Below are 13,071 nucleotides of genomic sequence, written 5' to 3' on the forward strand. Positions count from 1 at the left end.
CTTTAACAGACTGCCATGAAGCTCTCCCTTTAGGTCAGCCTGGCACTTCTTTTCAACCATTCTCTCTGTTTTACTGTTATTTTCTGCCTTAACTTTGGGATTAAAGATAAATCCATACCTTCGGGATTATCTGAACAGGAAATATCTTAATATTTAGGATAACTCCATGAATTTCTCAGAGAATCTCAGCAAAGGGATGAGCCCTTTGACTCACCAAATGGATTAGTCAGGAACTAATGCATAAAAGCACTTGGCAGAGTAAAACGTAGAACCATTGCAATAACAGCATATTTCACAATTTCTAACCTAAGCCTCACAAAAGCAAGAATATTGAAATGAAAGAACACAGGGTCCTAAAGATGCATGTTTAAAAGAGATGCAGGACTACAAAGGCTTTGTCTTCTGGGTGGCAAGACATTTTGTATTTATTCATAAAGGCTGGAAGCAGGACAGGCCATCACTCATAAGACAATGCTATTAGGACATGACATAAGGAAGTTCAAAACAATTACTAACACTGGGTTACAGTACTGCTGCTGGGTTTCTGAAGCTCCTATTGGCCATGTGGTTCCCCCATGTAGAGATAAAAGGAGGTACGTGGTCATGTTCTCAGTGGGTCTTAAACTTGAGCATTGTGTTATACAAGTTTTATTAACAATGGTAAATCAGGACAGCTTCTTTCAAAGGATAAAAGCTTCTGAGAAGTCCACAGGAGCTCCCTGGCCAACAGCTCTCACCAGACAATTGGCTAGTAATTCAATTGTACTCAAGAATCAGAAACACATGGAAGGTTTTACTGTAAAAGGCAGCAAAACAGCAAAAACTCTGGGAAAACACAGTAATTCTTTGAATACTGATTGAATCTAAAGACAAAGGCTTTTCTATGTCTTTTGCCTTCCCTCTAGCTGCCAAATTTTCACCATTTTCTAAGGACCAGCCTCAATGCCTTCTTCAAATGAAACATTAGTCAATAACTTCAAACAATTAATTCTCTGGCTTCCCTGTGTCTAGAGCAATTATTATCTGCATCATTAATTTTTGCATATAATATTCAACTTAGCACTTTATTATACATTGCACTGTCTTCTGCTTATATAATCCTCTAATTGCTTTACATTTTTACTCTTTTATCATCAAAAATTTGAAAGCTACTTGCTGTTAGAAATCAAGTAATATTCTCTGGTTAGGTCCTTGTGGCACTAAGTCTATCGTGCAGATGCAGAAACAGTGTTGCCGTAAATGTTGGGGTGATTTGAACTGTGACCACTTTTGATTTGCTATGTCTCATACTTCCAGAACCTGAGTGGAGGAACACATCTGCACTCTGCAAAGTGAGCAGTCTTTTCCATTTGTCAAAAGATTGTCAGGGATCAAATACAGGGGGAGAGGGTTATAGGTTATTTATCAATTTCACTGAATTTGCTTCACTTGCATTAAGGGGCAAATACCACATACAACGCAATAGTACTGGAAGACTGACTACATTGTAACATCCAAGAACAACAATATTGTCAGTAAGAACTTAATAGAACTTTCAACTTCTCATCAATCTGGAACTAACCTTGAACCTCCTTTCAAGACTGAGCTCCTACAAGCCTCTGCCTCCTCCCCCAGCCTCATTTCTTATCACATGTCCCTAGCTCACAGTGCTACAGCCCTCTTCCCCTGCTTTTAGTTCCACTCTAACACAATGATTCTCACAGTGTTGCTCCCAAACCAACAGCATCTGCATCTCCTGGAAGCTTCTGAGAAAAGCACACTTTAAGACCCCACCCAGACCTACTGACTGGGGGCAGAATTGAGGAATCTGAGTTGTAACAAGCCCTCCAGGTGGGTCGGATGCCTGCTCATATTCCTGCACTACTGCCCTAACACTTCATGCACATCTTCAAGTTTCCTTGTTCTTCCGGCTGGACCCATGGTCTTAATTGTGTTTTCTCCAGATTCATTTTTATTCTCTGAGTTTCAGCTCCAAATGAGCTTTCTTCAAGCTATGCTGCTTAAGGAAGTCCCCATCAGCTTTACATTTGCTCTTGATCATGTCTTCCTATTTAACTCATAACAATTACGAGACTTGTAATTAAATTAAGTTCTTTTTAAATTGAAAGATAATTGTTTATATTTATCAGATACAATGTTATGTTTTAATGTATGTTTACAATAAAGAATGGTTAAATCAGGCTAATTAACAAATCAATCATCTGACATACTTAGCACATTTTGTGGTGAAAACATTTAACATCTATTCTTCTAACAATTTTGAAATTTAAAATACATTTTTTGAGACAGTCTCGCTCTGTCACCCAGTAAAATACATTATTGTTTGTTGTAGTCACCATTCTATGCAATAGATTACCAAAGCCTATTCCTCTTGTCTAATAGAAACTTTTTATCCATTGATCAACATCTCTTATTTTTCCATCCATCCCCTCCCCCAGCCTCTGATCACCACTATTCTATTCTCTACTTCTATGAGTTCAAATTTCTTAGATTCCACATATGAGTGAGATCATGTGGTATTTGTCTCTCTGTGCCTGGCTTATTTCATTTAGTATAATGTCCTCCAGGTTCATCCATTTTGTTGTAAATGAGAGGATTTCCCGCTTTTTTAAAGGCTGAATAAAACAATCTGTTATGGGCCTAATGTCTAATATATATACAAGAAACTCAAACAACTCAACAGAAAGAAAAAAAAAAAAAAAAAACACCCCAATCAAAAAACGAGCAAACGTATTGCACCATGTACATATACCATGTTTTCTTTATCCACTCATCTGATGATGAATACCCAGGTTCCTTCTAATTCTGAGCTATTGTAAACAATGCTACAATGAGCATGGGAATGCAGATACCTCTTTGGTGTACTGCTTTCAATTCTTTTGGATTGAAACCCAGAAGCGGGATTGCTGGATCATATAGTAATTAATTCTATTTTTAGTCTTCTGAGGAACCTCTATTCTGTTTTCCATAATAGTTATATTAATTTACATTCCCACCACCAACAAACACACAAGTGTTCCCTTTTCTCCATGCCTTTGCCAATACTTTTTTTTTTGTCTTTTTGATAATAGCTATTCTAATAGGTGTGAGGTAATATCTCATTGTAGTTTTAATTTGCATTTTCCCAGTGATTAGTGATGTTGAGTATTTTTTTCACATATCTGTTGGCCATTTGCATGTCTTCTTTAAGAAGTGTCTAGTTAGACTCTTTGCTCATTTTTTGATTAGGGTATTTGTTTTTCATTTTTTGATTAGGGTATTTGTTTTTTCCTACTATTGAATTGTTTCTTACATATTTTAGATAATAGCCCCTTATCAGATATATACTTAATAAATATTTTCTCCCAAACTATGGGTTATTTTTTCACTCGGTTGTTTTCTTTATGTTCCATGCAATCTCATTTGTTTATGTTGCCTGTGCTTTTGAAGTCATATCCAAGAAATCTTTGCCCAGACACAACGTCATAGAGTACTTCCTCTATGTTTTCTTCTAGTAGTTTTATAATTTCAGGTCTAACATTTAAATTTGTAATAGATTTTGAGTTGACTTTTGTATATGGTATAAAAAAAGGGTCCACTTTTATTTTTCTTCATATAAATATCCATTTTGTCTAACACCATTTGTTGAAGAGACCATCCTTTCTCCATTATACACTTGTGGCGCCTTTGTTAAAAAATCAATTAACCATAATGCCTAGGTTTATTCTGGGAGTCTCTATGCTGTTCCGATGGTCAGTGTGTCTGGTTTCTGTCAGTACTATTAAGTTCTTCACTGTCTTCCAATGTTACTGGAGGACTGTAAGCCTCTTAAGGACAGAAGCCTAGGTCGGTCTTAGTTGCCTTTGTATCTCTAATTCCTGAGATTGTATTTGGTGTAGTGTGAGGACTCTATTCAAAATATTCAAAACATTATTGAATAAAAGAATTAAATAACAAAAGAAAGAAAGAAATTAAGTCACTCATTTAAAATTTAAAGCAAAATGGTTTTTGTAACAATTTATCCCTATAATTTACCAATAAGAGCTCATGTAAGTAATCTCTTACTTGAAACTGTATAAACACAGCTTTTGTAATAAAATTTATATTATTTTCTTAGGTTGGGTGGGGTGGTGGGATTTAATTGGTCATGTGTCCTCTGATTTAACCGTTAGTCACATTCAATCTCACCAGATGTTGACAACAACTCCTTAGTATTCCCAAGCCCAGGTACAGTATGTAATAACTGTTGAATGAATGAGAGTCTGGGTGAGACTCTACAGCAATTTCTGGATGATCATTTTATAAGCTCTTATTCTTACTTCAACCTATTTAAGTATATCCTTTCCTAAACAGAGGCTATTTTATGTCAGTGTATTTATGTATGCATTTCACATAGTAGTGTGTCAAAAAAAAAAAAAAATAGACACAACACGTCTTTGAGGAAAAAAACCAGAAGCTTCAACAGTGCTTCCCACTGAACATCTATTGATATAAAATAATCTTGTACAAATCAGAAAGAGGATATAACAATGGATACAGCTTACATAGCACTTATTATGAGCCAGATGCTATAATAAATCTTTTAAGATATTAATTTGTCTTCATAAGCATATGATGAAGCAAATATTTAAAAGGATTAAAGAATCAGAGAAACAAATTATTTTCTCATAGGAGATATCCATAATTTCAAATTTAAATAATGTTTAAACTGCTGATTGAATCAAAATGCAAAGATTTCAGAAAAGTAAACTGAGGTACTGAAAAGTTAGGTAATTTTCCCCAAATTCCATAGGTGGAAGTGAGAGAGTGAGGTTTCAAACCCAAGCTCACTAATTATGCAGCCCACTCACCTAACCTCTTATGGATGTGGGTAAGCCAGAGTGGGGAATGTGAATGTGTAGCATCGTTGGACTAATAAGAGTAACTTAAGGTATTTCTGACCTACAGCTGGGAAAAGATGACATCTTGATGTAAAAATTTGTTAACATTTTTGTTTTTTACAAGGAAATTTTCAAATACCATTTCAATTCAATTAAAAATAAACAGGAAGATATACTTTTGTACAATTTTATGAACAGAAACCTGTATCAAATATGTATGTTTATAAGCATAAGAGACAATCCTAGGGACTTAATAATCCTATTTTTTTCCTAAAACACTCTTCCAAATCAACATATAATTCCAGACATTCTAAAATAGCAGAAATGTTTATAATTACATATTTACGAAGTCTTTATCATTATTATTATTAATTATTAATATCTCAAAACATCCAAAGGCCTTAGGAAGCTCCTGTATAAGAACGGTATAAATTACTTTTGCTCTTGATATGTGATTAACTCTCACTAAAATAGTGACATATCCTTTTGATAAAAGATGGTGACTTTCTTTGTATACTATAGAAAGTGACAAGACAACAGAAAAGTGTCTGGAAATACTAAGTAAGATGTCAACGGCATTAGTACTTCGGTTTCTAATTTCTATCTCTGTTTTTAGTTCACTTAAAAACATGGAATTTCATCTCATTCTCTTATTTCTCAGATAACAGTGACAGCTGCCACAAGTTTCCTATCATTTTTCTTGAATGTTAAGAATTGTTCTTCTCATTAAGAATTGTCCCATGCAATCATGTTATGCCTGCTACCGCTCAAATCCACCTCTGCAGCAAATATACACTGATTTAGTCAATTCCTTTTCATGTCCTAGAAAATACAAAGGTGATAGAGTGCCCTTGATTATTTGTAGGTCCTTGAAATATAACTTTTTTCCTAAAGCTCACAACACTAGTATCAGAAGGCACTTTCCTTCTGTTACTTGTCTCTCTTATTATTTTCCATAAAAAAAATCATTTTGAAGAACTTATATTACATCACCTACTACATTTTATAACATAAAATAAAATGGAGAATATGATACAATCTTTAGCTTGGGAGAAAATGAGGCTGAGGACAATATTCAGTATAGTAAAGACAGTTGGGGAATTAAAATTTCCTTTACCTACTAAAGGTGTTTGGCTAATTCTAACTCTGTTCTAAAATGCTTTTAAAGAATCTTGAGATTTCCAAGGCATCTGAATCTAATACATTGATTGACTTTCTCAAAATAGACAGCCCTTAGCACCCAGATCCAATGGATCCTGAATCCCCTAACTACCTGTTCACCATCTGGGCAGAGGGGCACCTTACATTTCTAGGGGGAAAAAAGCCATTAAGCTTCAGAAATAAAACCTGCTAAGAGAACTTATAATTAAAGGTGGAATAGGAATATTCTAATTAATCACCTAATACAATAAAGACTTACTCTCTTATTTCTCATCGTTTATGTCATCTGCCTCACAACCAACAGGCCAATCTTAATATTTCTTTTATAGTTCTTCAGTTCCCTTCTTCCATGAATAGGACTTCAGGGAATCTTTTAGGGAATCACCTAATACAGGAAGATACACAGGTATAGCTGAACTTACGCCTGTGTATCAGGGACTGGGCACTAGAGATACTAGGATACTGCAGATGAGATGAACAACACACTCACTGGAGAAGTTAAAAAATTTTAAAGAAGAAACAAGCCACTACACACAAGAACAAGAAAACTTCAGCTGTTGACTCACCTAGACTCCTTTCGTCACTTCTTACACCTCATTGTTATATTTCCTTCCGAACACATTTCTATCTATGCTTCAGACGACCATATTTCCTTGTCGTCTCACTACCCTTCATACTTTATGGTCATTAGCACTATCTGTACTCACAGGTTATAGCTGAAAAAGCCAGTTTGTAAGAGTCCATATCCCAATCTCAGGAAACAAAAAAACTCAAACTTTTCCTATAAAATAGGGAAAGAATAAGATGACCCAAAATAATAAAAAAAACAATAGCCGCTCCTGCCACAAATGAAGAGGCTGTCAAGTCATTATAAGAATGGAGGAAAGTCTCTGCCAATGGAGTAATAATGTTAAAACCATACTGATGACCAGACTGCTTCTACTAAAGGAAAAATCAAGATATTTCAAACTACTGGTCCATAAATCTTTACCTACTTTCTGGCAAACAATTTACTTTCAGCATGGAAATCAACCACTCATTTCTCCCTACAAGCCATTATTCCTTTGGATGATAACTTTCAGATTATTTTGCCATGTATGGGTTCTCTAAATGAGAGACTATGCTAAGCTCTGGGGCTTCAAAATCTATGTAGCTCTTACTGTGAGGAATAGTAAAGGCAGGGAGATGTAGTCGTCTGGCTTAATCTGCTAAATCTGGTCGGAAAGAGCTTCACCCTCCCTGGATTGTCCTGTATTGTAGATCAAATCCTGCCCTCTTCTCTTTCCCTGCCCTTTACAGAGTAATATAGAGTGGATCTTTCTTGACAATTAAACATAATGTCCAAAAACAACAGTATTGTCACCAGGGCCCTATATGCTTTGAAATTGAAAGTTATCATAAAGCTTCCTCTGACTTTAAGTTTTAATTAGTGTATATTCTTTTATTTAATTTTCATATATTTTAAAGTATATGTGAACCTGCTAAGAGGTGACAAAGAAAAACAAAGTTATGGTAAAATAGTGAGAGAGTATTGGCTTTATTGGTGGATGTCTTCTGGAGAGAAAGACATTTGTACTGGTTAGCTATACGGCATATAACAAGTAAGTCACCATGGAGTCTATGATCGTTTTAGATGAAAAGTACTTTTTTGAAAGTTACCTTTGCCTTAAGCACTTCTAACAATTTGGGCTGATTGCAAACTCTCCAGGGGTCATGAGGCTCAGACTCCTCCCTGACAATCAACCAAAATACACCTAAAATGCTTGTTCCTCCTTTGTTATTCTGAGTCATAGCAGCCTGGCACCATAGGACCAGTGGGCCATTACTGGCTTTGTAAATGCCTCTTTGAATAGTAGAAGAACCAGTTTCTGCAATAGATATTCACTAACATCTTGCATGCAGGTATTTTATAGAGTATTCAGGATTAAAATGACAGATCATCTTCTTCCCCAAGAGTATTTTTCCCCGAGATCACAAAACAGGAAATTAAAGTGCTCAATCAAAATCCCCAATAGAAAATATAAATTTCTGAAACATTTTAATGGCATAAATGTCTCCCAAGTGCCTAGAAATATTCTTTAAAATTAGTTAAGAGAAAATGACACTGTCTTTTATAAAGCCCAAGCACTTAAATGTCCTGCTCTAGGAAATGACCTCCTTGACCCAGAAAATAAATTAAAGACTCAACTGGCCTTTTTTTTTTTTTTTTCCTTCCAAGTTCTTTCTTCTATCTATGGTGAATAAATTAACAGGAGCCAACCCCTCCATGGCAACTACTTGGAGAAGTATTAATCATTTCCAGAGTGAATTAATGTGCTTGTGGGTAGTCACAGTATTGGATGCTGTCAAACCTCTTTGATACCCCCCAAAATGGAATCATGTTTCTAGCCCCATGAGGTCTCCTCTTGATAGCTGTTTTTCATGCATTGATCTAGATTATCTGTCACCCTTTCAGAAGAACACAGGGTTCAGCCACCTCCCAATAATTATTGCTGTCCAAGAGGTGTGACAGCTTGAAGATCTCTAAAGAAAAGATACCAAGGGTTACACAGGGCATCTTTCAGTCCAAAGTGGTAATGGGAACAAGAACCTTCTCTACCTTGCAGGTCAGCTTTGGTCAACGCAACTTTGTTAGCAAAAGAACAGAAAAAGCGAAAACAATAACCAGAGGTTAGTAAGAGGTAGAATAAACCAGAACACTACAGAAATGAAAATGCAATCTGCATAACCAGCATCACTCAGACGGACAATTGAAATGCTCTACAGGTTCACCAGAGACAGCAAAGATGGGACTGGGGGGCAGGGCAGAGGGGGAAAGGTAGACCAGAGGCAGAGCTGGCCTCCTCAGAGCCAAGTCAGCAGAGCAGGGCAGGGGCGCATCAGACTGGACATAGCACAAGCAACGTGCAACAAGAGCCTTCTCACATCCACACAGCCAACCCCAAGGCATATGGTCCAGAAATCAGGGGAGTGCACGGTCAGACTGAAAGACACATGTGTGCAATCAGATGGAGCCCACAGAAATAATTCTAAACATTAGGAGTTGAGCCCTCTTGCAAATGCCATAGGAATATGGCACTAGAATTGGACATTTGGATCATGATGATTTGGGAACACTAAAAAGCTCAATTTGTTTAATTTTAAAAATATATCCAAACCCAAATAGTTGTGGGCAAATGGGTACCAGACTAACATCATTTTTATTTGCTCATGTCAATTTCAAAACAAAAGCACGTGTATTTCTCTCAGATGTTTATCACCTGCAATTGTGAAATCCCATTTCTAGCTGATCATGCGTTGGCTTTTGCAGCAAAGCTGGCCTCAATATTGGAAGATATGTTACCAGACAAATATTAAATCAGGCATGATTTTTTTTCAACCCCTAGCTTAATTTGAGAGGTAGCAAGTTACAGCTAAATGTTGGCCAGCAATTGTACTTAGTATCTAAATTATATACTTTGCATCTATGAGAGACATAAAATAAAAAACTAGTTTTAAGATTTTTTCTTTATTGCCAGTAATACTTGAGAGCCAAAGAGTAGTAAATTAGTATGCTTTTAAATAATTTTGCCAGCACTTTGGGAGGCCAAGGCGGGCGAGATCACCTGAGGTCAAGAGTTCAAGACCAGCCTGGCCAACATGGTGAAACCCCATCTCTACTAAAAACACAAAAATTTGCCGGGTATGGTGGTGGGCACCTGTAATCTCAGCTACTCAGGAGGCTGAGGCAGGAGAATCACTTGAAGCTAGGAGATGGAGGTTGCATGAGCCGAGATCACACCACTGCACTCTAGCCTGGGCAATAAGAGCAAAACTACATCTCAAAAAGTAAGTAAATAAATAAAATTAAATAAGTTTAGACTCTTCTGCCTTTTATTTTATCTGCTGTCATGGGTCTGATATAAAAGGGAAGGTAATACATTTACTACCTGGGAATCTTAAAGTGTCATTGTCAGTGACTTTGACAGAAACTTATATTAAGTGTAGATAGACATAAATATTTATCTGTGTGTGTGTGTGTGTGTGTGTGTGTGTGTGTGTGTGTATCAGTATATTCTAGATTTGCTTGAATAAAACATATCTTGAATTCTGGCCTTAGTTTTTAGCTATAAAATCTCATCCCCTACTTTTTTACTATTCTATACAAAAGAAATGATACATTAAGAAATGTGTTCTGTTGTATGTGGTCCTCACACTACCTAGTGCTCAAAGGCTTCTTGAGGCTCACATGCTCTACACAAGAGATTCAGCATAAAAATAATGCCTTTTTGCAGTCTCTCCAAAGTTTTGTGCTCTCCCTTTACCTCGCCACCGTCTTACACAGAACCCTAAAATGCTCCTGGGATCTCCTGCAAGGGCTTATTCACAATGGTACAAACTTCCAATGACAGTAATTTGTGCCAGAACCCACTTTTGGTCATTTTTCCTGGCCACTTAGGCTAATTATCCAAGTCATTTGTGTACAATCAACAAGGACTTTCTTCTCTCAGCACTCATCCTCTACTTTATCCCACCCAGCAGGGGCGGGGCAGGGGCAGACATAATGCTCAGTGGGTAACCATTGTAATTATCTCCATGGCAATAGAGTGCAGTGCTATTAGGCCCATGGGACTCACCATAGATTCAGATGGTAGAGCCATCAAGCCACAATATCCGGCTTTGAACAATCAACCACACTCAGAGGAAGGTAGGAACCTTCTGTAATGCATGTGATGAGTAATGTCAAACTGCACACAGAGCTGTAGGTAGGGAGAGGGACATTTCCCCCAATGCGTTACGTAATTTCTTTTTGCTGATGCTCTCACTGCTTCTCTTAAAACTTTCTTAAGTGAGGTCATTCCCCCTCTGTGTTATACACTCTAGTACACTTTTATAAAGGTTAGTTTAGAGCTCCTTTTAATCCAATATTATAGTTTTATACCTTATTTTTCTTTTCTGTATACCTTATTTTTTCTTTACGCCTTATTTTTCTTTTCTATATACCTTTGCTACCAATACAGTAACCACTGACATGTGTACTAAGTACTTTAAATGCATGTAGCCTCCGTTGAGGTGTGCTGCAAGTATAAAAGACACACTCAAGTTTAGAGTCTTAATATGAGCAAAGTGTAAAATATTGATAATTTTATCTCGATTACATTCTGAAATGATAATATTTTAGATCTATGTAGTTAAGTTGAATAAAATACAAAATTAAAAGAAATTTGACCTGTTACTCTATACCTTTTTAAAAGGTAGCTACTAGGAAATTTATAATTACATGTGTTACAGCATGTATCTATTGGGCAACATTACTATAGAGTAAATAGATGATTCCCGTTAACTTTTAAATATGAGGAACTGATAGCATGATTAAAAACTATGTAACATTTGACCAGTATCTTATGCTTTTTAATATGTGTTCTTATATTGTGATTTAACTTCATGTGATTAATTATTCTAAGATAACTGGAATTACTACCATTCCACAATCTTCTAACCTAATGTATTCAATTTAATTCCAAATGCTATACCTATCCCAGGGTTGCTTTTTAATACATGAAAGAACTAAAAGCAAGCCAAGGAGACAAAAATCCCTGATTAAATGAAATTGTTCATTTCTAAGAGCAAAGTGGCTGCTTTAGGGGCTTAGTGATTCTCAACCTCCTGTTCCTTCATACACACACACACCCACACCCACACACCCACAACCACGCACCCACAACCACACACCCACACCTACACCCACACACACTACATACTACACATACCATATGTGGCCGAGAAAATTTAAGAAATATTTCTGGATAAAGGAAAAATGGAGTGGGTTATAGGAATGAACATTCCTATTACTAGCGCAAAATATAAAATTAACTCTTAGGCAAAGGGGAGCAATTTCCATAACTCCAACTCCGCCTGATAAGCTGATGGGAAGCTTTTATAATAATGTGCTTTACAACGGCGAGTGAACCCAGATGGAAGCTGTTTAAGAGCAGAAGCGATACATGAAGTTGAACACAGAAGATGAATGAATAGATTTGATGTGGTAAATTAACAACTGATACAAGAAAACACAATATATTGCACAAACAAAGAACCATAAGGCTCAACCAAAAGGCTCAACCAAAAAAAAAGAAAGAAAGAAAATAATTACATAGATCCTTGGTCAGGCAAATTTGCTTTTCAAGTTAAGTAAGAGTCACCTTTTCAGCCAACCCAAGGCTACTAGGAAAGGCTGAATGTGTTCACTGCTGCCATCTGCTGGTTAAAACTTGGTTGTTTACATGGCAAAGAATTGTTAGATTCAGGAACACCTGTAAACTTCATTTAATATCTCAAGAGACAGTGGATCATCAGGAACAGGCTGAGCATGGTTTGTTGTGCTGCACGGGTAGGCAAGCAGTATTATTAGATGTCTGGCATAAAATAATATTTGTAAACGATCATCCTACCATTTATCGAGTACCTACTACATATCAGGCATTTTACGTGTACTGCTGATTTCCTTATATCCAAGGTAAGTTTTATTGCCCTGTTATACAGGTAAGGAAGATATAGCTTAGAGAGGTAATATCACTTTTCAGATGTCACATAGCTAACAAGAGCTACTACCTGGAGCTGAATCCAGGTCTTTCTGGATTCAGAAATCCACAATGTTCCATTATACCCACTATGTTCCATTATTTAGGCACACTAAAGAACTGCCTAACAATGCCTGCTATCTGGTAAGTACTTAATAAATGTTAGCTCCCTTCCGTAATCATGGCATTTGAACATCGTTTTCCTATCACCTGGTAGATTTTCATCAAATAATGCAGTCACTATCAGCCCAAATAAGAAACATTTTATTAACAGTGACATCTACATAAAATCTCTGGTTTCCCCCTCATCATGTATTAAAGTGTAAATAAAAGTCTCCAGTGCTCTTTCAGCCATTCTGGAAGCCAAGGCACACACTGGAAGAAGCCTGATGTCAATGCCAGGGAAGTTTTTTTTTTTTTAATTGGTAAGTATGTGATACTCAGAAAACATCTGCCAACATGCATTCCTGGAGCCTGTGGCACACGTCTTG

At 36.5% G+C, this 13,071-nt stretch overlaps 1 protein-coding gene across 31 annotated transcripts in view; it reads right to left on the bottom strand.

The window, feature by feature from the left end:
* Window positions 1–13,071, bottom strand: part of NRXN3 (neurexin 3) — a 1,684,741-nt gene that overhangs the window by 859,044 nt on the left and 812,626 nt on the right. For 14 of the 31 annotated variants that reach the window (XM_074392903.1, XM_074392905.1, XM_074392908.1 and 11 more), the window contains one exon: window positions 8,620–8,646. The exons of the other annotated variants lie outside the window; for them this stretch is intronic. In XM_074392903.1, coding sequence (XP_074249004.1) covers window positions 8,620–8,646 — 27 coding nt within the window. The remainder of the gene's footprint in view (window positions 1–8,619; window positions 8,647–13,071) is intronic. 31 annotated transcript variants of the gene reach the window in all.

Source organism: Saimiri boliviensis, chromosome 2, assembly GCF_048565385.1.
Source record: "Saimiri boliviensis isolate mSaiBol1 chromosome 2, mSaiBol1.pri, whole genome shotgun sequence".
In the NCBI taxonomy this organism is placed as follows: Eukaryota; Metazoa; Chordata; class Mammalia; order Primates; family Cebidae; genus Saimiri; species Saimiri boliviensis.